Source organism: Ambystoma mexicanum, chromosome 14 (genome assembly GCF_040938575.1).
Source record: "Ambystoma mexicanum isolate Mex_15411 chromosome 14, UKY_AmexF1_1, whole genome shotgun sequence".
NCBI lineage: Eukaryota > Metazoa > Chordata > Amphibia > Caudata > Ambystomatidae > Ambystoma > Ambystoma mexicanum.
The window spans coordinates 167,634,815-167,661,386 of record NC_090940.1 but is presented as its reverse complement, the minus strand read 5'-3'; the positions used below and the strand labels follow the sequence as shown (position 1 = coordinate 167,661,386).

Below are 26,572 nucleotides of genomic sequence, written 5' to 3'. Positions count from 1 at the left end.
ATATTACTTCAAGGACATTAATAGCTGTCTTTGCTGTGCCTTCATGCCATTGCCTGCCTTGGGCTTTGCAGTATTTAGCAACATACTTATCACCACATGTCCATTGCTGACAAAGAGCGATTAATGACGTCGCAGTGGATATTTCGTTTTTCAGTTCTGAGCTGCTTGCCTGCTCCGTGATAATCTGCCGTTATAAACCCCTGTGATGCGTTCCTTTATGTCTCCATTATCATGTGAGCACCCAGCGGTTCTCCAGACTGTTTTTCCCATCTGTAGGTAAGTGAGAGGCCCAAGCATCATGTTGAAATGGGCCCCCCATGAGCCCTGACACATCTTCAGCCCAGCCTGTGAGTGGGTCATGTGAAGGTTCCAGACCAATAACGCCCTGGGTGTTCTTTGAAGTGGAGGGTCTTCTTTAGTGCAAGAGAGATGGGAGCACCCTGATGCTCGCTGAGTTGCTATTCCAGGCTCCATGGGTGAAGCATAAGTGTCTGTGTCATTTTTTTCTCTTTAACTAGCCTTCTTTTCCAGCCTGGTGATGTTAAGCATTCTTGTGTTGTACTGCAGTCCAGCTGTCCCTTTGCGGGGGTGAGGGCGAGAGTGTGGTGAGGAGAAAGGCCTGTTAAAAAAAATGTTCAAGCCTTTCAACTGGCTCACGAGAATGTATTTGAGTCTCTTGCTTCTGCATTCTGCTGGTCACCTTCTGAACTCGGTCCCAGGCTCCTGCATGTCCACTTGCCCTTGCGCTGCCTCGGGGCTCCACATCACTCAAGGGTCTGTATCTGCAACCCTACAGTCCCTTCTCTCTGCACTTATGAGCCACTCTCTGGCTACACTTTTGTGTTAACTGCACTTCTCCCTTCCCCTTACTCCTGGCACGTCTCCCCTTCCCACTTCCCGCAGTTGCACGATCTGATTGACACAAGGCCTAGTAAGATCGTTATGTTGTCCTCCCTTGTTTCCCCCTCCTTGTCTTGTCGCACCTAAAAACACTTGTGTAAAGGTGCGTAATAAATGCCACATCATATCATATATCATATTACAGTCCAATTCTACCCAATGTATTCTGGCTGGAAACTGGTCCTCCTTGTTCCCGCTGGCCCCAGCGTGAGGGCAGGACACCTTGCTGGAACACCAGCAAGTGGGATAGCTAAATTCATGCCTCCTAGAGGAGAGGGGAGTGGGGCCTACGTACAACACTCAGTTTAAAAGACTCTCAGATAGCCCAGGGGCATGAATGAGTAGTTGACCCAGTGCTGTTGTTACAATGTATTCTGGTACTAGAAGTTTTACTTGACCCTTTATGGATCTAGGACAAGATTGCAAGTACCCGGGAATAGGAATGTACAATTTTCCTGCATTTAACGGGATAAGTGTGGCCTCAACACTCTCAAAAACTCCCATCAGACAAGCAATGGGACAGCGCAAGGTCTCTGCTAGAAGAATCTGCTCAATTTGTTTCTTTGGAGGAAAGTAGATACCTTAAATATCACTGTGTAAATGTCACCCCAAAGTGTACAGTGCGCTGACAATCCTGCACGCACCTGTGTCTTAGTGAGTTCTCACAGTGGAGTGGCAAGGGGGGCTCGGTTGAGGATGAATCGCCTGCAGTATGTTGCCATTCCTAGGAAGCTGAGGAACTCCGTTGCGTTGGTGGGGGCCTGGGCATTTTTGATGTCGACCACTTTGCCCGGATCCGGGGACACCCCCTTTCATTGAATACATATCCAATGAAACTTGTTATGTTATGTTAAAGCATTTGTAGAGCGCACCTGGTACCCGTGGGGTGATGCGCGCAGACTTACACACAGGAAACATAGACCCAGAGGGGACATGACAGGACTAAGAGTGATGAGAAGCCGAGGCATATGTGACTACGAGAACTCTCTAGGCAAAGAGCAGGGTCTTCAGCTGCTTGAACAGTTCTGTCGAGTTTATCGTTCCTAGCGTGGGCGACAGGGCATTCCAGGCGGTTGGAGCTGCTACTTCAAATGACACCTGTCTTGCCTTATTAGAATTACTATGCGGAACTTTAAGAAGATTAGTATTATCTGATCTCAAGATCCTGGCGTTATCTTTCAAGACAATGGCTTCCTTCAGGTATGATGGCATTTGACCCATGATACATTTGTGGGTAATTAGAAGAAGCCTGAACAAAACTCTTGCCCCGATCGGTAGCCAATGGAGGCTCCTTCTAGCTTCAGAAATGTGATCTCTTTTACTTAGGCCCTTCACTACTCTCACCGCCCCATTCTGGATCACCTGAAGGCGTTGAAGCTCTGCCTGTGGATTGCCCACCAAAAGGCTACACCCATAATCCAATTAGGATCCAATAATGGCCGTATCCAAGGTTTCTGAATCTCTTTCAGAAATAAAAGGGTGTAGGTGGCGGAAGAGTTTAATGAGATATGAGGATGATGAAATAAGACTGTTCACCTGGGCCTTCATGTTCATGTGTTTATCCAGGTACACACCTAGAGTCTCCACCTTATTCAAGATCTCAATGACACAATTATCCAAATTGAAATTCTTATAATTGGCCCCCAGTTTGTCCAATTTACTGGGAGATTATTGTGGATTTTTTTAAATTCGCATTTTTCCTCATGGAGGGTCAGCCCAGATTCTTCCAGTCGTTGGAGCGTTGCAGCTAGTCGTCTGTTGTGTTCTTCCTCCGTTTTGCCATCGACTAGAATGTCATCACTGACATTGCTCTCGGGAGGTCCTGTTGTATTTTCCTAATTTCATGTTGGAATACCTCAGCTGCAGAGGAAATTCCAAAATTGAGCCAGCGGTATCTTCTCAGCCCAAGGTGCGATGAGGAGGTTGTGATGTACCTTGATTCCTCCGCCAACCGGATCTGATGGTACCCCGATCTTAAGCCTAATTTGCTGAAGACGGTAGCACCTGTTAGGTCCACGATTAGCTCATCCACTATCGGGATAATGTGCCCCCCCCCCCTATTGCAACATTAGGCAGGCACATATCAATGCATATCCGTACAGCTTATGGCTGTTTGGGCTTTACTTTCACAACCATGCCTCAACTGCTGCTCTCATGTGGAATAGAACCCTTCAGTGCCAGACAGCCCTTGGCTCCACTGTGGGGTTTATGTGAAGTTTTACCGTTCTCCCCTTCAGGCATCCGATGCCTTGGGACAGCTTCTTGTGTTTGGCCAGCAGGTGGGCCACTTCTATGGAGTGGATTGCCAATGTGAAAAGTATCAGTTCTAGTCTTTCGCCGGTTGGGCAGCTGAGTAGTGTCTCAATTCCAGTGTCTTGCAGCTCTTCCTGCTGTACGTGAGGGTGGTTTTGAAGTACCCTACAACTGCCAGGGTTTTTTTGCACTCATATGCATAAGCTCTACGGGCTTACGCTGCAGTGTTGGTCTGGGGTTCAGCTTCTCAAACTTTGTGGTCGGCTTTACATTCACTGTGGCGCCAGTATCAATCATCATCTTCACTAGGATGTCTCTGTTATCATGCAGCTACGATGCGATTTACTGTTGTAGGGTTGTTTGCGGTTTTCTGCCTTAACTGCCGAGATCATGTGAGCTTTTTCCCGTCTTGATTTGTGGGAGCGGCTCGCGCCGTCTGGTGACTGTTCTATGCCCGACTGGTTGTCGTCGCTTCTGCTGTCAGCGCCATCTCCTTCGACTGCTCGGGCCCGCCCTCTTTGTGTATCTCGGGTCCGGTTGGGCTGCCTCTGTGGGCGGTGGTCTGGTTGCCCTGAATGGAAGGATTGCGCGTTCCATGATCTTGGATCAGTTTTCCATTTCTGGGCTTTTCCTCGAGGCGAGTGTTCCTTGGCTCTTTGGGAGTTGAGGCATACTGACACATAGTAGTTGATTTTTCCACACATGGGGCTGTATGCCGGGCATGGCATCCCTTTGTGTTGTTGCCCGCCCCACCATAGGAAATCTTGCTCGCTGCTTGCCCCTGTTGGGGTTGGTTCTGTCGCATTGCATTGATAGTGGTCACGCTGTTGTGCTGTGTTTCTGTGTCGAGTGGTAGGCAGCTGATCATCTGTTCCATTTCTGCCACGTGCTCATCTGTCCTTTCACGTTGATGTCCCATGGTGAGGATTGTGTCTAGTGGGAGATTCGTCTCAAACAGAATGGTTCTACAAAGCTTCTCAGAGGAGAGGCCATGTATGACTTGCTGTCTGCGAACTCGTTGTCGGGGAAGTCTCACCCGATCGCCATTTCCCGTAGCCGACCATGGAAGTCGTCAACACTTTCTTGTGGACGTTGCCTTGCCTGGCTCATTTTGAAGCGTTCAAAATCTGGGCTTAGTTGGGGCTTAAAAATGTTCTTGTAAGGACAGTCTAAGCAGTCTCATAGTCGTCCTCATTGCCGGGGTTTGGAAACGCGTTGAAGAGTGTCAATGCCATGGTGTCAAGTTTGAGCATGAGGAACGTCCATTTTTCTTCATCGTCCGTGATCTTGCGTGATTTTAGGCTCAGTTCTAATTGTTGGGCCAATAACTCCCAGGGGAGCGCCGCCCGGGGGCCATAAGGCCTGAATGGCTTCATGAACGTGCCCTGCGTGGTATCTAACCATGTGCTGGTGTCCGGGTTGTGGTTCTGTGGCATGGCTGGTGTTGCAGCTTGGTCTTCTGCCATTGTGTGTGGCTCTATGCAGGTGTAGGTGGTGCTGGGTGCACAGGGTAGCACGTGTGCCTGTCAGGGTGCGTGTTCCAGGCAGTCAGGGCTGGCTCCCTGTGGAATGTGCCGGTCTTGGCGGTGTTGTGTTGCATTGTACTGGAGTTGGGCAGTGTGGTGCCCTTGGTAGCTCTGCCGGGTGAATAGCATACATGCAGGCCTGTAGAATGGGCCTGGGAGGCTAGTCGTGGACTTCTTGTGCTTCTCTCTGGTGGCCCGCGGTCAGCAGCAGTCTGCTTGCTAACGTGGTGCCAGCATTAGTTGGAGGGAATGGGCCCTGGGAGGAGCACAGTGCTCTATCTTTACTCACGGCTATCTTCCAGACGTCTGGCACCGTGGGGGAGGTTGGGTGGGCATGACTCTGCGGTTGATTCTGCTGGCCTGTGAGTGCCTGGGGCATGTTAGTGGGCCAACGCAGCATTGCGCTGGGTCGGGTGAGCGGTAGCAGCAGGTGAGCTCCATCACCGCCTTCGTCGCCAGTGTGACACCTCCTGATTGACGGGGCGCAATGAGTCTGGATGTGCCGCGGCAGGCGAAATAACGGGACACACACACTCAGTATGGGTGTCGGAGCGCAGAGTGCCTTTGCTAGCTTTCCAGCAACCTTTTATTAAGCCACATCACGTGGTCTCGAAACCACGCAAGCTATCACAACATTTGATAATCACAGTACCAAACCTGCTTCTGCCACCTCTTGGCAGCACTAATAATTGTTCTTTGATAATACGCTTAATACCAGAGATTGGCTTCTAAGCGTGGGACAGGGATTCGACATTTGTCGCACTGTGTTTTCTTGCTTCCAAAACAAATGCGTTGCCCTACGACAAATAATGTTTTTTTAAAACGCTCTTGCTTCCTTTGTGTTTGATATTTCATAGCGCAAATAATGACGGGCGTTGTTATTTCCCAATTTGGAAGTTGAAAGGCAGAATCAGCTCTGCCGACTTGAACCCACAACTGTACGGTTGCACAAACGGAACATTTTGACCAGATATGGGGATACGGGTGTGATGAAATTAGTGCATAACTTTCAGCGTGATGAATCTTTAATGTGGCTACTACGGTGGTCACATATTTTTTTGGGCTGTCCGAGAGAAACCCTTTTTGGGAGGGTGATTAAAGTTTGCTGGGAAGGTGAACCCCCCTACCCCCGTTATCAGCTATGGGGGGCATTGAACCTGTTCGGTGTGTGAAATTAATACCTAATCTCCCACACTAGCGTGAGACGGGGGTTTAGATTCTATTAAAGACAAGGAGGTGAATATTAAGCATTACAATCTTTACTCTGACATCACAGCAGCAAAGAAGAAAAAACTTTTGTAATAAAAACTTTTCTGAAATATAAACTCATTACAGTTCCAACAGTGTAATGTAAAACATCCCAACCCAAAATGGAGGACAGGTCATGCCCTAAGTGTAACCAATGGGCTAAGGGCCAATCCGATAAAGGTCAATTCCTCTAACACCAACTCCTCTTTCTGTCGCTGTTCTTCCTCGGACGTCCACTGCAGAAACCATCCGCGTAGCACAAGGAGTGATGATCCAACTGAAAACAGGCAGAACTTGAACTCTCCCGCAAACTGAACTGAAACCGATCTCCTTTGAACCAGGACCTCTCACCCGAAAGCCGAAAGATAATCAAAAACCAGTAAGGGTGGGCGGGAGGGATAATATTCGCCTCCTTGTCTTTAATAGAATCTAAACCCCCTTCTCACGCTAGTGTGGGGGATTGGGTATTCTATGGCAAGACAGGAGGCTCCTATTATGCAAGTTCAAAGCCCTTGCAGTACATCAACAGCAACATGAACAATGCGTTTATGATAAAACGTTTTGAAAGTTGACTCCCTTGACCAATCAGCTGGTTTAAGAATCTGCTCCAGACTGCCGCCCAGGAAAGCGGCTTTAGAGGCTATAGCGCCCCTAACCGAATGGGGACCAAAGTAGGAAGTGTCAACTCCCGCCTCCCGCATAACCCACCTAATACACCTGGATAAAGTGGAAGGGGATACTGGTTTATGGTGCTTCCTGTAGGAAATCAGCAGCTGAGAGGTATTCTGAGGCCTCAGACTTTCAGTTTTCAACTCAAAACAATTTCAAACATGCGATAAAACACAATATACTGTCTTCTTGAAAGGCTGGAAAGGATATTGAGGAAGTCACACATTTAGTCCTTCGTGAAATAAAGAAGATAACCCCTTGAGGGGTAAACATCTATTGTCCACATCTAATGCTCTGATATCAGATACTCTCTAAATAGACACCAGACACAACAACATCGCCAGTTAGGAAAATAACTGTTGTAAGGACAGACCCTCATTAGGCGGCCAGGATCGGAAGAGATCTAGACCCATATTAACATCCCAAAGAACCGAATACTTCGGTTTCGGAGGAACCTTAATACGAATATATTTAAGGGCTCTACGCACCAAAAAATGCCTACCTACAGGTTTCCCCTTTAACCAAAAGGTGCCCCGCTGAAATAGCAGACTGGAAACCATCAATAGTTCTATAGGCTTTGCCTTCCTTAAACAAATCCACCAGAAAATTAACCACCTCTACAGGAGGGGCAGAAACGGGATCGAGGTGCCTAACCACATGCCAGCTAACGCAGCGGTTCCATGCTGAAGAGTATCCCAGCTTAGTAGAGGGGGCCCAGGAGTCCCTGATGACTGACACAGAGTCCTGCGAAAGTCCTTGGAAGCACCAGGAAGAGTTGAAATCTTCCAAGCCATAAGGGAGAGGTGCCCCTGAAGGACCAGCTTGTGAGGGACCCCCTTAGGGACCCCCTCAGACCTATCAGCAACTGGGATAAATTTGAGAAGGCCAAAAGGGGGTTAACGTCACTACTGTGGCTTCCTGCCTGCGAACCTGAACCAATACCCTGACTATCATTGCAAAAGGAGGGAAGGCATACACCCTCTGACCGGACCAATCTTGGAAGAACGCATCGGTAGCTAGAGCGCCAGGATCCGGTCTCCAACTGTAGAACCTGGGAACCTAACAGTTTAGCCTTGAGGCAAACAGATCTACTGCAAACGGACCCCATAGAGATTCTATCTTGGTAAAGAGATCCCTGTCTAATATCCAGTCGCTTCTGTCCTGCAGATGCCTGGAGTTCCAATCCGCAACCTGGTTGCTGATCCCCGGAAGGTATTCCACCTTTAACACAATATTCCGGTCCAGGCAAAAATGCCAAAAATCCCTTGCCAGATCCGCTAGGACCTTGGATCTGGTACCTCCCAAATGATTGACATACCTCACCGCCGAGACATTGTCCAGGCGGAGGAGGACACAACAATTCCCCTGATCCTTGAGAAGGCTTCGGACTGCAAAGGAACCCGCCAACAACTCCAGACAGTTGATGTGGGGCTCTTTCTCCAATTAGGACCATTTCCCCCCTGTGGAAACCTGGCCCAGCCTGGCTCCCCAGCCCGCTCTGCTGGCATCGGACTCTAGAACAACATCCAGAGAGGGACCAAAAATTGTTCTCCTATTCCAGGCGTCCATGTGCCTGAGCCACAAAAGGAGCTCCAACCTGGCTTCTGGGGACAACACCACTACCTGAGAGTAAAACAGACATCTGCGCAGATGTCTTGCCTTCAGATGCTGTAATGCTCTGTAGTGTAGGGGGGCCGGAAAGACAGCCTGAATGGATTCTGACAACATCCCCACTACCCTGGCCAACTAGAGAGATCCTGTCCTTCCTGCGGATATGGCGAATCTCCTTCCTTATCTTGGACAGCCTGCTGTCTGGGAGAAGAAGGATGCAAAGCTTTGAATTTATATTGAAGCCCAGAAACTGGATAGATTGCGTAGGCTTCAATATGGACTTCTTGACATTTAACACAAAACCTAAGCTCTGAAGAAGGGTCACCGTAAACTCCAGATGAGAGTACAGATTCTCAGGACTCTGGGCTAACAGGAGCATGTCATCGAGATATACGATGATCCGAATCCTCTTGGACCTGAGAAGAGCCATCACAGGCTTCATTAATTTGGTGAAGCACCATGGGGCTGACGACAGGCCAAATGGGTGGGAGGCAAACTGCCAGACCCGACTCCCCCACTGAACCTGAAGGAACTATTGGTGAGGAGGGAACACAGGAACTACTAGGTATGCATCCTTGAGATCCAACTTGACCATCCAGTCTGCTGGAAGAAGGGTGTCCCTGAGAAGATGGATTCCCTCCATCTTGAAGTGATGGTATACTACAAATGAAATGAGGGCTTTCAGGTTTATGACTGGGCGAAACCCCCGATCTGGTTTTGGAACTAGGAAAATGGTACTCAGAAATTGAGAGGCCCTGTAAGAGGCCGGGACTACCGCTCCCTTGGAAATGAGGTCCTTGACCTCCACATCTATTAGAGACTGCTTGACCTCATCCAATACCACTGGGTGAGGAGCGGAGAACTGGCAAGGAGGGGAATAAAACTCTATGCGATACCCTTGGACTGTCTGCAATACCCAAGGATCCGATGTGAGGGACTCCCACTGTGGGAGGAACCTGGCCAGTCTGCTCCCTAGATCTTTGTGGGAAAAAACTTTTAACACCTGAGAAAGTACCTGACGCTCCTCTTAACCTCCCGGCACCTCTTCCTCCACGTCCTCTCCAACTCGCATTTTGCTGAGGGAAAAATTGGGTATTCGCTCCCCGAGCAGAGGAGGAATTATGTGCGCCTCTGGACGCGTACTGACAGGGACAGGAAGGGCCCTGGGAGAAACGGCCGGAAGAGCGGGCTCTACCTCGCCCACTCTTGGGGAAAACCTTAGGCGCAAAAACTTTTTTAATGTTGGCTTGAGCCTTATCCAGAGCTGTGAATGTATGCACATAAGCGGAAAGGTCTTTCAAAAATCTATCTCCAAACAAATTTCCTTGGGCCGAAAGACACCTTCTATTTCCGATATCTCCGCCAATTTAGGATCTAGCCTCATAAGCAAAGACTTGAGCCTCTCCTTGGAGATAGATGCATTTGCATTGCCGAGCAGGCAAACTGTCCTTTGGATCCACCCCCTCAAGACGCTCACGTCCACCGGGGTATTAGAGGACGCCGCCTCTTCAGCCAGCTCAAAAATTTGCGTCACTGGACCCAAGACATCCAACAGCTTATCTTGGCAGTTACGCCAAGCCTTGTCCACCGCTTTTTTGGGGTCTTTCCCCTTTTGAGAAAGAAACACAGCCATAGACTGATCTATTTTAGGTGTAAAAGCCACCTTGTCAGGAAGGACCGGCCTAGGGCGTTCAGACCTCAATTTATTCCTGTCTGCCTTAGGTAGTGGAGGCCTGATCCAAAATTCTAAAAATGAAGAAAAAAATGAAGAAACTTCCTCTGAAGTATGCCACTCTGCCGACCTAGGGTGTAAGATGAGGGCAGGGTCAAAAAATGGTACACCACTGACATCAAGGACTGGACCTTTTTGTGTAGGGACAGGAGCCACCTTCCTTTTACGTCTTTTAGGGGGCGAATCTGAATCCTCAGAACTATCAAAAGTGGAAATAGGAATAGGGGGTGCAGCAGCAGGAAGTTGCGAGGGGGCTGGCATAGGAGTCAAGGAGAGGGGTTGCTGGAACTCGTCCCACCTGCGCTTCTGACCTCTCCTAGGGGAAGAATCAGGGGACGGGACAGGGGAAGGACTGAGTTGTCCTTGAATATGCTTAGTTTTACTGGTACATTTTTTAGGGGACTGGGCTTTGACAGAGGGCCCCGCTTCCTGGGAAGGGTGAAAATCCACAATGCGATTAATCAACCTATCAAAAGCTGAAGCAAGGGTATTATTGAGACCAGATAAGGCAGTATCCATTGAAGACTGGATTGTCGGTGCCACTGATGGCTGCTGAAAAGACTGGTCTCCTACACCCTCCCTCAACCTATCACTTTTCTTGTAAGGACGCACCTGAGTGCTGGCATCTACAGAAGCTGGGACCATATTCTTTTCCATTACAGCACTAGAAATTATATATATTATCACTAAAAGCAAACAATGAAAATTAGCGTGTCAAAACACAGAGCCTTCAACTCACACACCAACCAAAATGCAGCCGAGCAGGCTATTTAATAAGTGCACTTAAGTAAAAGCAGCCGAGCAGGCTATTTAATATACACATCCTAGCAGGGTGACAGAACTGGTGGCAACTTCACATCAGAAAAAACAGGCTTTGTCTGTATAACAACTGGCTTTGTACGCGAGCAGCGTACTGGGAGTGAAAGACACGCTATGCGTGTGAAACTAATCAAAGAAAAATGCTTTAAACCAATAAAAGTGACGCACGTCGGTAAGAAGCTAAGCTTCTTTAATGGGCTGTGCGCGTCACTAAGGAAAGCAAACACTGGGGAAAGGAACGGTACGTCGGCCCTCACAGGGTCGCGTACCGCGCAACTACAAGCAGACTTCTCCTGAAGGAGAAAGACAAATACACGCGCCGCCGCCTGTTTAATGTGAGGCAGGCGACGCGTGTTAGAGCAGCCTAAGGGGAAAAGAAAACACGGCGGTCGCGCCGTGTGAGCAAATAAAGAAAAAGCACTGAGACTGGCATGTTCCAAAAGGAACGCCACAACAATGTAACAAGGTCTCAGGGAGTGCCGTGTTCTAAAGCGAACGCTGCACAAAGCGAACGCTAATGAAAATATTCAAATGAAGCGAATGACAGAATTCACAGTTACAGTCCAGCTACAGTGCCAAACCCATATTAATATGACACAAAGTAACAAAATAAACTCCATATATCAATCACTAAGGCAACAACTAGAAGGTGTGACTTAGCTGTGGCGTCAGCAGCAAAGAAAGAGGAGTTGGTTTTAGAGGAATGGACCTTTATGGGATTGGCTCTTAGCCCATTGGTTACACTTAGGGCCTGACCTGTCCTCCATTTTGGGTTGGGATGTTTTACATTGCACTGTTGGAACTGTTATGTTAAATGTTAAATGTTAAAGGTATTTGTACCGCGCACCGTCACCAACGGAGTTTATCCCCAGGTGCTCTGGCGGATCTGCAAACGAGAAGGTGGGATGGGTTAGTGAGGTGAAGAGGGAGTAGGATAGTGAGAGGAGTGGTGTTCTGTTGGCAGCTTCAACTCGGTATACACCGGGTGTTGAACCGAGTATTGGATCGATGTCAGTCCTCATGTGCTGTTGGTGCGGCTTATGTGTTGTTGCAGTGTTGTGAAGTGCGTGCGGGTTGTTGTGCGAAAGATGATTGTGTGAGTTTTTTTAATGAGATAAGTATGCAGAGATGTTAAGCATTTTTGGTTAGTGGTTTATATTATATTTAACATGCTAACATTCACAGTTATGACTAGATGTGGCGCAGGCCAGTGTTCACAGTTCCATTTAAGTGTGGGATATGCTAACATTCACGATCCTGTCTAGATGCAACGCAGCGTGATGTTCACAGTTCTATCTAAGTGTGGCACTTGCTAACCTTCACAATTCCATAATTCCATCTATATGTGGCACATGCTAACATTCACAATCCTGTCTAGATGCGGCGCAGGCTAATGTTCACGATTCTAAGTGTGGCACTTGCTAACCTTAACAATTCCATCTATATGTGGCATATGTTAGCATTCATAATCCTGTCTAGATGGGGTGCAAGCTAATTTTCACGATTCTAAGTGTGGCACTTGCTAACCTTAACAATTCCATCTATATGTGGCATATGTTAGCATTCACAATCCTGTTTAGATGCGGTGCAGGCTAATGTTCATAATTCTAAGTGTGGCACTTGCTATGCAATCTAAATATCATACAATGCAATTTGGAGACAGAACCCCTGCTAAATTTGAGGGGCCTGTATAGTGGGGGAGAGGCCTATCAATCCAATCATTATACAATGCAATTTGGGGGCAGAACCCCAGGTAAACTGGAGAGACATGTATAGTGGGAGAGGGGCCTATCAATGCAATCTAAATATCATACAATGCAGTTGGTAGACAGAACCCTTGCTAAATTTGAGAGACCTGTATGTTGGGAGAGAGGCCTATCAATGCAATCTAAATATCATAAAATGCAGTTTGGAGGAGGGAACCCTGCTAAATTTGAGTGACCATCTATAGGTCTATACAGATGAAGGGGCTCTGTGCCTAGACAGATTGGTACAGTATTAAATAATGATTACATTTGAGGGTGAGGGGAAGAGAGATGTAAAAGGAACGCCACAACAATGTAACACGGTCTCAGGGAGTGCCACGTTCTAAAGCGAACGCTGCACAAAGCGAACGCTAATGAAAATATTCAAATGAAGCGAATGACAGAATTCACAGTTACAGTCCAGCTACAGTGCCAAACCCATATTATTATGACACAAAGTAACACACTAAACTCCATATATCAATCACTAAGGCAACAACTAGAAGGTGTGACTTAGCTGTGGCATCAGCAGCAAAGAAAGGGGAGTTCATGTTAGAGGAATGGACCTTTATGGGATTGGCTCTTAGCCCAGGGCCTGACCTGTCCTCCATTTTTTGTTGGGATGTTTTACATTGCACTGTTGGAACTGTTATGAGTTCATATTTCAGAAAAGTTTTTATTACAAAAGTTTTTTCTTCTTTGCTGCTGTGATGTCAGAGTAAAGAATGTAATGCTTAATAGGAGCCTCCTGTCTTGCCATAGAATCCAAGGCGGGTAGCAGTAGCACCAGCAATGGCGCCTTATGAATGAGAGTTGACAGTTATGTGAGTGAGACAGTTATGTGAGTGACTTACACTAGCAATCGGAAGCGATGCCTGCCTTACACAGGCAGGGAGAGCCAACCAATCACACGATTCTGTTTCTAAATATGCAGAAGTCAACGAGAGTACACGCGGTTGGACGGAGTCCCCCACTTTTTATTTTTTTTGTTGACCCCTTTACATGATATTTGCTTATTTTACAAGTTCAGAAACATGACAGAACCCGCATCAGAGTGCCACGCGAACTAACGTGATGCCTGCCCGGAGAACTCTAACGTGATTTAAAGTTTAAATGGTGAGCTATGATGAAACGTATACGTAATATTTCTGAGGCCATGGCTCCGTTTGTGACAGGACGCCGTTGCATTGCATTTGCGTGACCCCATGACCCTTCCTGCGGCTCACTTTGTTTTCACTTTCTGGTGTGTTGCTTTTAATTCCAGCCTGACAGCCCCAAGAGCTGACTAGACCTGTTCCCGGGCCGTGCTCCGTGGCGCCCCAGTGAGGACACACCCCTCTGCAGCAGGGCAGGTCTGGGTGCAGCAGCGCCTGCCTGTCACACCGGCTCACCTGGAGGAAGGAGGCAGTGGGAGCTCCACAATGTTCCGCGGTGCGGCAGGCCTGCTGGGCAGGGTCTGCACCCCCGGGTTACCGGTGCTGGCTGCAGCCGTGCTGCTGCAGGAGAAGAAGGCCAGGGAGTCGGGGCCGAGACATCAGCAGAGGCACCAGAGGCTGCTCACCTGGAAGGTAACTCTGCCTGCTGGTGCTGCTGCTGCTGGAAGATTCATTCATGCGGGTCCTAGCACAGCCTCTAACTAGCCTGTGCCTGCATTCTGTGGCATGGTTATTCATATACACAGACTGTGACAGACACCACCGCAGGAAGACATTCCTCCGGTACTGCCCTCGGTCACAGAGTGCAGTGGCGCGATTCGTGAGCGCACAACCCACAGACAGCAGGGCGATTCGTGCACGCACTGTTCACAGACCGCACGGGGATTTGTGCGCACACTGCCTACTGACAGCAGGATGATTAATGTACTTTGCCCGCAGACACGATTCATGCACACCCTGCACAAGACAACGCAGCGATTCATGCACAAACAGAAAGCTGATTAATCCACACCGCCCGCAGACAGCCGGGCGATTCGTGTACATACTGCCCAGCTGGGTGAGTCATGCACACACTGACTGCCCAAAGCCAGCTTGGTGGTTCATGAGGGTTTTTGCCCACAGACAGCATGCAATTCAGCATACGGTGCCCATACACAACAGGATGATTAATGCACACTCCCCATAGGCGGCAGGGGGTTTCATGCACACACTGTCCATAGGCAGCCGGGATCTCATGCACACACTCCCCATAGGCTGCAGTGCATGGGGCTTTGTGCTCGCAGTGGCCACAGATAGCAGAACGAATCATGTACACATTGCCCACAGACAGCAGGGTGATTACGGCCCACTGCCCAGAAACAGCAGGTTGACTACTATATACTGTTAGGTAAACCGCTTAAAAGTGTGCTTTGGACACGGGTGATAGGTTGTGGTGTGCTGCTTTGGTAGTTAGTATAAGTCCTACCCTTAACCTAAATTATGTACACAACTAAAAACAAAAACTAGTTGCCTGCGCTCACCAGATAATATATCGATGAGTTGTCATGAAATTACAACCAACCAACCTTCCATTAAAGTATGTTCAACCACTGACCAGTTGTGGTCTAGGTAAGCAGTTGTAATTGATCCAAAAAATTATAACTTTTTTTCTCTTTCTGTCAGAACTAAAGACATAAAGAGCCAGCAGCCTGGCAGTAATTTGGTACAAATTAAGTATGTTAACAAGTAAAATGTATTTTCCTTCCGCTAACAGCCGACACGTGTTTTGACCCATGGTCTTCATCAAGGCTGATTTCCTCATACAATGTCAAGTTCACCTTAATGCATGGCATGTAATGAGACATCCTTTTTGGGTGGGTGATTCAAGTTTGTGGGTAGGCGATCCCCTCCATCCCCATTGGCGGCTAGGGGAGGCATTGAACCTGATTCATGCGCGCAGCGCCTACCACAGCCACTCACAATGAAGGTGACGAAGGGGAGCGCAGCGAGTGGAGGAGGCACCCCGATAACCGGGGCAGGGGCCTTCCTCCTTTTCGCGCTCTTGCCCCTCCCCCCCCATCAGGCGAGGAGAGAGGAGGGCGAAAGAGCAGAGGAAAGGGCGCCAAGAGCCCCGGAAAGCCCGCGAAGGGCAACAAAGGAAGAGGGCGGGGCTTGGCGCATAAGTACAGCGGGCGCCCGGCTTGGGAGCACTTGCAGCTCTTCCAGCAGCCGGGCGCCCGCCAAGAGAGGAGGACTTCGTTTCCCACCCTCCCACCCTACAGCTATGGCAGAGCCTGGACGTCGTTGTCGCAGGATGGACAGGCGGGTTGTGGCAACCTAGGATAAGACTAAGACTCCGAATGAGCCATTGCTAAACCGGAAGGGGCTTCGCCCATTCTAGACAGCGCCTCCTGGGAGCCTAAACGGCGGGGGTGTCTGGCGGTAGCAATTGGGGCTCAACTTCCCCCCAACAAACGGCGCTCTCCCAGTCCGCAAAGACCTGCAGGGGCAGGCGGTTTCTCAGCAGGGCTGTCAGAAGATGTGGTGAGGCCCGGGGCAAAACATTTGGTGAGGCCCCCTTACAGTTTTTTGCACTCGGCCAGCGGCGGCATATCCGCACACAGGAGACTTGAGAAATCTACCCTTCAGTTTGTGTGCAGGATCCCAAATATGGTTTATTACTACTTTCTCTACTGAAGAAAGGTTCATGCCAGACTAACTTTTTTATCATATGAATAAATATATATAAGATGGCATGAGCTCTCTACTGCGCCACCTCCAATTCTCTGAGGGTCAATCACTTTTCCAAGCAAAGAGTTGAGGGCAGATCTCTTTCTTCGGCTGGGGCCTCCCTCTGGAAACAGCCTCCCTGCCTCGCTAAAAACGAGGAGCACCATCTCTGGTTCCGGAAGCACCTCAAGACCTGTTTATTTGCTTCTGCCTTCTTTCTTCCTCTCCCTTGCTGATCACCTGCCTGATCCATGCACTGGTCACCTGGTCAAGCTCTGAATTCGGGCCCAGGTCCCTGCCTGTACGTCCTATTGCAATCCCGCACTGCCTCTTGGCTCCCCTGCACTTGTGGTCTGTATCTGTAACCCTACAGTCCCCGCTCTTGCTCGTATTGTCCACCCGTTGGCTACACTTATGAGTACTCACACTTGCCACCAGTTGGCTGCACTCTTGTTTCTACTTTGTTCCTGCACTTCTGCATCCTACCCCACCCTCGGCACTTCTACCCTCCCCATTCCCTGCTCTTGTACGATCTGAATGACACAAGGCCTAGTAAGATCTGTGTTTTGTCCTACTCTTTTGTTTCTCCCTCCTTGCCTTGTCGCGCCTAGAAACACTTGCGTACAGGCACGTTATAAATGCCAGATCATATAATTAAGGAGCACCCTGCCCCTGTTTGCGCATTAAAACACACATCATACACAGTGACAAATGATGTACAGTGGAGGCTGGTACATTTCTGAACTTAAGAGGCTTAAATGTTTGTTCCAATTAGTCAGGATCAACAGAGCACAGTGAGGGAGCCCAAACCAAAGGGTGGCTTGGGGGGGGGTTCTCACTCCCAAGAAAATGTTTGAAACATTGGGTTAAAAGTATGCATTTTATAGCACTTTCTTTGCAAAATTGGGTAGAAATCCACACAGTTTGCAATTGGTTTTGTATGGAAGCACATGGAAATTCCCAATAGTTGCAAATCACAAACTGTGCATAGGAACATTTTCCAATACATTTCATGCCGCCTTTCCACACGGGATATGCTAGTATAAACATATATTCATGCTGGTTGTTCTAATTATGTTGAAGCAGGCTGCATCAATATTTGCCATTATTACCATGTACGGATTCCCAACCAGTAAAAATGCCATGCCACAGAAAGTATATCCAGGCTGACTGTGTACCATAAGTGTTATTACTGGCTAGATTGGCCTACATTCAAAGTGGGCCAATTTAGCCAAGTAGTATGTTTGCTTTAACCTTGATGCATAGTCCTGTGCATCAAGGGTAAAGCAAAAAGAGCACTGGCAATGCTAACAGTTTGGGCATTTGTGTAGGCATGGCAAAGGCACTTCTGTATTGGTATTAGCTGGCCATTGATAGTGCCAGTGCAAAATGGTTTGAGTACCTGAGCAGCTAATAGCAGTGCCTCGTAAATGCCTAATACTTATACATAAGCCAAAACTGTTGGCTTTGCCAATGCTTATTTTTAAAAGAATTTCAGCGAAAGACATGCAGGGTGTTTTTAAATTGAGTGGCCAAAGGCAGACCTGATTAAGACATTTTTATTACACCAGTTACGTGTTTACAACTCCAATGAAGTCATGAACTCTTAGAAGACTCCTTTGAGGAAACACTTGCAGGCACATTGAGGGCAAAGTTTGATGGCTAGCCATGTTTAAAGCTAGCCCAAAGAGTTCCAGTGAGGAGTTGTTTTGGGTGGGGAGGACAGGGACTGGGTGAGAATGCCATAGGGATAAGCATGGCCATGAGAAGTCATTTCACTGTTAGCACCTGCATTCATATCCATACACTTTTAGGTAATTGAAATCGTGATGTGGGGTTAGCACTTGCATGCTAGGGGAGTGATTAGAAGGGAAGTGGTGACATGAGACATCTCATTCTCACAGCAGTCCTTAAGGGTGATGTTTCAGAAATGAAAGCAAGAGGTAGCTGCTTGTAACATTGAAGCTTCACCAGAATAGTCTCATTCGAAAAGTGGAAAGATTTTAGGTGCCCCCACACAAGGAAGTTTGCCCCTTCCTCACAGCTACTGACGTTAGCACCTCTCCCAAATTTGAAGTATTAGTCCCCTTTCCCCCCTGACATTTTAGCCTAGGTGCACCTCTGATGCCATGAGCCCACCCCTTAATGAAGTGGCCCCCAGGGTGGCTACATTTAGGGGTGGTGCTGAACACACACTCACAAAAAACACTTTCACCCATGCATTCAACCACCAGTTACACAACTCCATACATGCATGTATACATAAAACCAAACACAGCATTGACACAAACATCAACATGCACGCATGCATTCATACATACATACACATATACATACTAATTTAATTTAAATACACATACACACTTAATTTAAAATAAAAAAACACTTACCTTACCTCCATGCACCCTTAAAAAGCATCCACGCAGCCGACACGTAGACATGCTGCCTGACAAGAGAGAACTCCTCTCCCATCAGTCAGTGGGGTCACGCTGAGCAATGTGAACACACTGACTGACAATAGAGAACTCCTCTCCCATCAGGCAGTGTGGTCACGCTGAGCAACGTGGACACACTGACTGACAAGAGAGAACTCCTCTCCCATCAGTCAGCGTGGTCACGCTGAGCAACGTGAACACACTGATTGACAAGCGAGGAGTCCTCTCTAATCAAGATGAACACACTGACTGACAGGAGAACTCTCCTGTCAGTCAGCGTGGTCATGCTGAGCAACGTGAACACACTGACTGACTGACAAGAGAGAACTCCTCTCCCATCAGTCAGTGTGGTCACACTGACAACATAACACACTGACTGACAAGAGAGAACTCCTCTCCTGTCAGTCAGCATGGTCATGCTGAGCAACGTGAACACACTGATTGACAAGCGAGGAGTCCTCTCCTGTCAGTCAGCATGATCACGCTGACATGAACATACTGACTGACAGGAGAGGAGTCCTCTCCCATCAGTCAGTGTGGTCACACGGACAACATGAACACACTGACTGACAAGAGAGAACTCCTCTCCCATCAGTCAGCGTGGTCACACTGACAACATGAACATACTGACTGACAAGAGAGAACTCCTCTCCTGTCAGTCAGCATGATCACGCTGACATGAACATACTGACTGACAGGAGAGGAGTCCTCTCCCATCAGTCAGTGTGGTCACACTGACAACATGAACACACTGACTGACAAGAGAGAACTCCTCTCCCATCAGTCAGCGTGGTCACACTGACAACATGAACACACTGACTGACCAGAGAGAATTCCTCTCCTGTCAGTCAGTGTGGTCACGCTGAGCAACCTGAACACACTGACTGACGAGAGAGAACTCCTCTCCCATCAGTCAGCGTGGTCACACTGACAACATGAACACACTGACTGACAAGAGAGAACTCCTCTCCTGTCAGTCAGTGTGGTCACGCTGAGCAACGTGAACACACTGACTGACAGGAGAGGAGTCCTCTCTTGTCAGTCAGCGTGTCCACGTTTTCAGCTGAATGACGGGAGGCAGCAGAGCTCACTTCTGAGCCCTGCTGTCTCCCATTATTTTGCTGTTTGTTGCGGAGCCAAACGGCTTCACAAGAAACAGCAAAATCATTGCAGGGGCAGCACAGTCCCCCGTGTGAATAAAGGACACGGGAGACTGTGCTGCCTTCCACTTAGGAGAGGGGGCCGCGAGGCCCCCAGCAAGCGCGAGGCCCGGGGCAGTTTGCCCCCCCTGGACCCCCCTCGTGACGGCCCTGTTTCTCAGACTCGAAGGCCTTGGGGGAGTTATGCCTGCAATCAGTATGGAGGTAAAGGGGGAAGCAGGACGAGGAGCAGTCGCCACACCTATTGGAACGAAAGTTTAATACCTGTTTGCAGTGGTTTTTGTATATGTAAAAAATAAATCTGCGGCCTTGTTATGCCAAACAAAGGAAATGTCTCATGCAGCACCTTACTGGAGGGAAAACGAAAGGGGCTGACAAAATGAGTAATGTTGGAAACAAACGGCATAACTATTGAACAAATGCCCAGGTTATGAGATACTGATGCTGCAGGCAGCCGAGAGCATCGGCCACACGTTGATAATGTGCACACAGGCACACGAAGCCCCAGGCATGCCATCTTCATCCCTCAGTGAGGGGCTGCTATGTTCATCTCGGTGCAGGGGGTGTGGGTAGCTGACAAGCTGGGAAAAAAATGCAGGAGGGGCGTGTGCTCCTCTCTGCACAATGGCAGGAGTTTTTAAAAACGTGCCCTCCCCTGCTGGTGTGCTTTCATGAGTTCTTGAATATGTATGCTGTTTTTTTTCCATCTGTTAAAGTCTGTATCTTTTAGTAGTACTTATAAAATGCATTTATTTTAACTGTATTGTGTTTATGGTAAAAAATCATACCTTACACAAAAATGTATAAAGAAACAAGGAAACGCGCATCAATCTTCATAAAATCATAATTAAAAAGAACCACGTCATTACTTCAACAAAAACACATCTATAATCTTTATACCTGTTATGTTATAACACTTGTATAGCGCCAAAAGCCCAAGGGCGTCCAGGCGCTTGCAACAGACAGAGACAGACAAGATGGCTAAGGCGGGAAAGAAACATTTACACGAAAAATGTCGTTTTCAGGCTTTTTCTAAAGGCTAGGTGATTTGCTTCCTCTGAGTCTTTGAGGCAGATCATGCCAAGCACATGCAGCCAGAACTGGAAAGGAGCGTCCATTTCCCCGTGTTTTCTTTACCCTGGCCACTTTCAAGAGGTGAGCTGATGTAGATTGACGCTCTCTCTTAGGCTTGTACACAGAGACTTTTTCCTTCAGATGACTAAGTGCTGATCCATAAACGCACTTAAGAACTCGACACCTGGGCTCATGGAGCGATGTTCATCCGTCTTATAACGCGGGAGATTGGTGGCAACAAATGTTCAATGGTACAGACATGAAACTGATATTGCCACTGACTTATTTTCTGGCGACTATCGAAAAGCGGCTTCTGTGTTAAGGTAATTTTGACTGTCGCTGACACTCTGATTTGCACTTCAGAGTAATGTCTACTGTGACTTTAATCAAGAGGACAAAGCTGTGAGTTGAGAAATGAACATGTTGTAAATAGATGTAATGAGTAAGAAGGAATGGCTGTATTTTAAAGGTTTGTAAGTAAACCAATAAAATTATTTTAAAAAAATAAACGCACTTATGACACAAGGTCAGAAGTTTGAAGGAGATCCTAGATGATATGGGCAGCCAGTGCAGTTCCTTCCTAGCTGAGGAAGTTGGTTCATTCCGTTTCATGCCATAGATAATATGTAGGGCCGCATTTTGGATTTTTTGCAATCTGAAAATATCTTCCCTACTGGCGCCACCCAGTAAGGCATTGCAATAGTCCACTCGTGGAAGAATAACGGCCCTGACAATTTTGCTCGGTTTTCTTTAAAAATTAATGGGGCTACTTGCCTTAGCACTCTCAACTGGTATTGGGTGTTTTTCACAATAGCATCTACTTGGGCGCCTGCATTCAAGGTGGCTTCAAAGTACGTGCCCAAGGTCTTTACCTTATTGACTACTGCTATCTGACTACCCTCCACTAGAAAGCTGGTAACGGTGGGAGCTAGATTCTCCCTGGACTTCTTAGACCTGTATATCATTAACTCTGTTTTTCCGGCATTTAAGAACAACCAATTTGTGGTCATCCAATTTGTTTATGACTTGGTAGACCTCACTAAGCTTGTCCAGGTCCTCTTGGCAAGTGCCTGACAGCACCAGGGACAGCTGGAAATCATCGGCGTAATTCGTGATAAAAGAAGCCTAGTTTTTCCAGTTCTCTGCATAAAGGCACTATATAGATGTTAAAAAGTAGAGGGGATAAGCACGCCCCCTGGGGTGCCACATATGATGGTCTCCACCTCAGATGCAGAGTCTCTCCAGTACACCCTAAATCTTCTACCTTCCAAAAAAGACTTTTTTTTAAAAAACATTTTTTTATTTTAATTAACAACACACCAAACATTACAACATAGAGGACATGTACTTTTCAGTCTACTGCGATATAGTCATGCATCGAACATTGCGGTCCCCCCCCCTCCCCTTTAACTCGAGCCCCTATTGCCATGCCGCCCACCCCAGATATCTCATTTTGCTCTCACGTCTCCGGCGCAGTGTCCTCATTGGGACCCGCCTTGGGGATGCCTGCTAGTGTGGCCACCAGTTGCCTCCATTCAATCAAGGGTCCCACTTCTTCCTCCCTGCCCCTGCTGATTGCTTCATACCATACAGTCGTCTCTGCGTCCGCCCATTTTAGCAGGTCCGCCCACCACGCTTCTATCCTGGGGCGCTGGGCGGCCTTCCAGCACATTGCAATTCTTTGTTTGGCCAGGATGTAGGCCAGGTCCTTCATTTTGCTAACGTGCTTTAGGTTACGCGGTCTGGCGAACGCCCCCAACAAACAAGCCCATACTGATTCCACCTCCAATTCAATCCCTTTCTCCGCCAGGCGTAGCTTGATCTCTGTCCAGAATCTGCCCACCTCCGGGTGAAGCCCAGAACATATGTATCAGCCCTGCTTCCACCTCCCCACACTGTGGGCACTTTTGCACCGCTAGGGTCCCAAACTTGGCAATCCTACCGGGGGTCATATATGCCCTATGGGTGACATATAGCTGTATCTGCTGAAGCCTTGCGTTGCGAAACACCTTCTTGTGGTACCTCTGGATTCTGTCCCATTGTCCATCTAGTAGGGGTTCTCCTGCCTCCTCCTCCCAATCCTGTCTCAGTTGCACCACCTCCTTACCCACCCTAGACATCAGTAACTCGTATATGCGGGACACTTCATGCCCCCCCTCCGAAATATCATACATTGTCTCGATGGCCGTATCTGGTTGTTCGGATAGGACCTCCGCCGGCCATCTGTCCAACACCGTTTAATGACTCTAGTATGGGTAATGTGTTGGCCCACGTGCACCCCTGTATCTTCCATCAGCCTACTGAAGTCTAATGCCTCACCCTCTTGCCATACATTCCCAAGGGTCACAAGTCCCGTTGATTCCCAAAATTTACGGATCACTATTGTCAGTTGTGGGCCCTCCCCGCATACTGCTACCAACGGCACCTGCGGGGAGCATGGGGTTGGGATTCCCACCAGCTGCCATGTTTTATTCCAGATTTCCCAGCCCAGAGTAAGGAGCCTTGTCCGCCCCTGCACCACGGTTTTGGGCAACCACACCACCTCCCTCAAGAAGTAAGGGGTGGAGTCCTTGTACAGAAGTCTGGTCTCAGCGGACTCTTCCTCGGCCAGCCACCTGGTCACGTACTGAAGCTGTCCAGCCAGATAGTATAGCTCAAAGTTCGGGAAGTTTATGCCCCCCTTGTCACTCAGGTTTTGTAACTTCCATAAGGCCACCCTATTTCTGGTATTGTGCCAAATGAAGCCCCTACATACACTGTGGAGTTTCCTGAAAAACCGTCTAGGGAGCGTGTAAGGAATATTCACAAAGAAATGCAGCAGTCTCGGCAAGACCACCATCTTAAGTAGCGCCGCCCTACCCATCATGGCTAGGGGTAGTTTAGACCAGAACCCCATGCTGTTCTTAATGCCTACCACTGCCCGCTCTGTGTTATGTTTGTGTTCGTCCTCAACCGAGTGGTATATATCGATGCCCAGATATCTAAAAGTCCTGGTCTGCCAGGGAATCAGCAAGACCGGCAAGTGCTTCTTAGGGACCCTTCTGTATCTCCCCAGGGGGAACATGCTCGACTTCCTGGGGTTCACTGATATGCCTGAGAGGGTGGCATAATGTTCCATCACCTCCAGGACAAATTGCAAGTTTTCCTCTGGGAAGCGCAGGTATAACAGGATGTCATCCGAATACAGCGAAGTGAGGTGCATCCCACCCTTTGTGGGGATGCCAATCTCCCCATACTGTTGTCTGAGGCAAATTGCCAGCGGCTCCAGGGCAAGGATGTACAGCATGGGTGACCAGGGGCAGCCCTGTCTCGTGCCTCTGCTGAGCTGCCATTTGTCCGAGATCATGATGCTGGTTTTAACTCTGGCCACTGGGGAGCTATACATCATTCTAACCCACCTCAAGTACCCTGGCCCCATGCCATATTCCCTCAGCGCCGCCAGCAGCCATGGCCACCTCACCCAATCGAATGCCTTAATGGCGTCCAACGAGACTACCGCCATTTCGCCCGTTTCTTTTTCTGTTTGTTCAATTATGTGGTGGAGTCTCCTGTGATTTCTGTTATATTCCTGCCTGGTACGTACCCTGTTTGGTCAGTATGGACCAATTTCCCTATGACGCGTTTAAGCTTATTTGCTAACGCGGCAGTAAGGATCTTACTATCCTGGTTGAGCATGGACAAGGGTCTGTAGGATCCGCAGTCCGAGCTTGGTTTGCCCGGTTTCAAGAGGTGGATTATTACCGCCTCCCTAAGGGACTCCTCCCCTGTTCATACGCCTCGTTCAACATGGCGAGCAGCGGGGGGAGCACCTCCTGCTTGTATGTCTTGTAAAATTCACTTGGGAGCCCATCTGACCCCGGAGCCTTACACGTGGGTAGGTGCTGTACCACCATCTCAAGTTAATCAAGGGTAATTGGGGCGTCTAGATCCTCCCGCTCCTGGTCACTAAGCTTGGGCAGTCCTATGTCCTCCAGGGTTTCCAGAGTCTCTTGCCCTGCCTCCTCCCCCGTGTCCTCATATAAACGCCTATAGAATCAAAGAAATCCCTCATTGACTCCTTCTTGGGTATCCCAGGTCTGGCCGTCTTTGTCCATTATCTCCCTGATCACTGGGCGCAGCGTTTCGTTCTTGTATAGCCACGCCAGCAACCTTCCTGGTTTATATCCCCCCCCGCATGTTGCCTCTCAATGTATTTTTTTATAATTTAACTTGCAGAGCCGTCCCAGTGCCCACTGCTAGCCTGCTGGAGTAGGGCCACCCTGGCCATATCTTCTTGTGAAGTGCCCCCTGTCTGTATTATTTCTTTAAGCTCCCTCTCTGTCTCCTGTAGCTCCCGCTCTATGCCCCCTTGGAGCCCTCTCGACTTAGATATGGCCACACCCCGTACTACCACTTTGAACGCCTCCCATAGGGTACCCTCCGACTGCACACTGCCAGTGTTAATGTTAAAATATTCGTTGATGGCCTCTCTTAGGTCCTCTCGGAATCCCGAGTCCTGCAAAGCCTCAGCTCTGAGTTTCCATGTCGGGATTCTCGCCGTGGGGGGCCGATGCCTCCACTCTGCCACCAAGGGGGAGTGGTCCGAAAGCACCCTGGCCTTATACTCGGAGCCCACCATTTCCCCGGCTATTCCTGAGGAAGCAAAAAAGTAGTCCAGTCTAGTATATAAGTTGTGGGGGGCTGAATAGTGTGAGTACCGCCTGCCCCTCGGGTGCAGCAGCCTCCATATGTCGTCTAAATCAAAATCCCCCAGGAGGGCCGTTAGTGCCTTCGTCGCAGCGGTGGGTCTCTCAAGTTTCTTGTCAGACCTATCCAGCCTGGGGTCTAATGTTCAATTGAAATCATCCCCCCAGATGATAGCGCTACCCACTAAGGGGCTAATTCTATCGTATAGGGCCCTATAATAGGCCGCTGCATCCTGATTGGGAGCGTATGTATTCAGGATGCTGACCTCCCTGTTTTCCAACATCCCCCGCACTACTAGCATTCTCCCATCTGGGTCTGGCGTGGATTGAAGCAGCTGGAATGGTACATGAGGTGCTACCCATGTGACCACCTCCCTTGCGTACGCTGAATATGTAGCTCCTGTGGTGGTTCCCCTCCACTTTCTCTTGACCACCTCTAATTTATCCCTGGTAGGGTGGGTCTCCTGCAATAATGCTATGTCGATTTTTCAGCCTCCTCAGGTACATCATTACCTTATTCCTTTTCAGGTAACTGTTGAGACCTCTTACATTCCAAGTTACAATCCGGAGACTATCCATAGCCATGAGAAGTGTGTCCATACCCGTCCCGGCCGGCATGAAATTGGGCTCGTTCCCCACCCTCCCCCAACATGGGCTCTCCAACTAGCCACCCCCCTCCCCGCCCAACTATTCCCCTCTGCACACTTCCCCTTCCCTCCCGCCCCACAACTACACCCAAACTAATGCCCATCTTCATCCCTGGATCTCAGGCTCCCCCGCGTTTGGTCCCACCTCGGGATGCCGAGATCGGGAACCCGGCAGGGTGTCACCAATATTTGGTGACCTAACTAATGTCCTAACTGTTGGGGTTAAGAGTGCTTCCTACTTGTCTCCTGTTGCCATGATACATTGTGCATCTTCAACAAAATGTGTCGCCCCTGCCAATCAACACATCTCTACACATTATTATAATCAAGTCCCAGAGTCACCATATGTACAGCACCTCGGTCCCGTGGTCGGAACACCTCTGGCGTTGTGGAACACTTTCAGCTTAGCTGGGTACATCAGCAT

At 48.7% G+C, this 26,572-nt stretch overlaps 1 protein-coding gene across 1 annotated transcript in view; it reads left to right on the top strand.

Moving 5' to 3' along the window:
• The first annotated feature begins 13,868 nt into the window (after window positions 1-13,868).
• Window positions 13,869-26,572, top strand: part of PLA2G4F (phospholipase A2 group IVF) — a 403,704-nt gene continuing 391,000 nt past the window's right edge. The window contains exon 1 of the mRNA XM_069638816.1: window positions 13,869-14,071. Coding sequence (XP_069494917.1) covers window positions 13,925-14,071 — 147 coding nt within the window. The 5' untranslated portion in view covers window positions 13,869-13,924. The remainder of the gene's footprint in view (window positions 14,072-26,572) is intronic.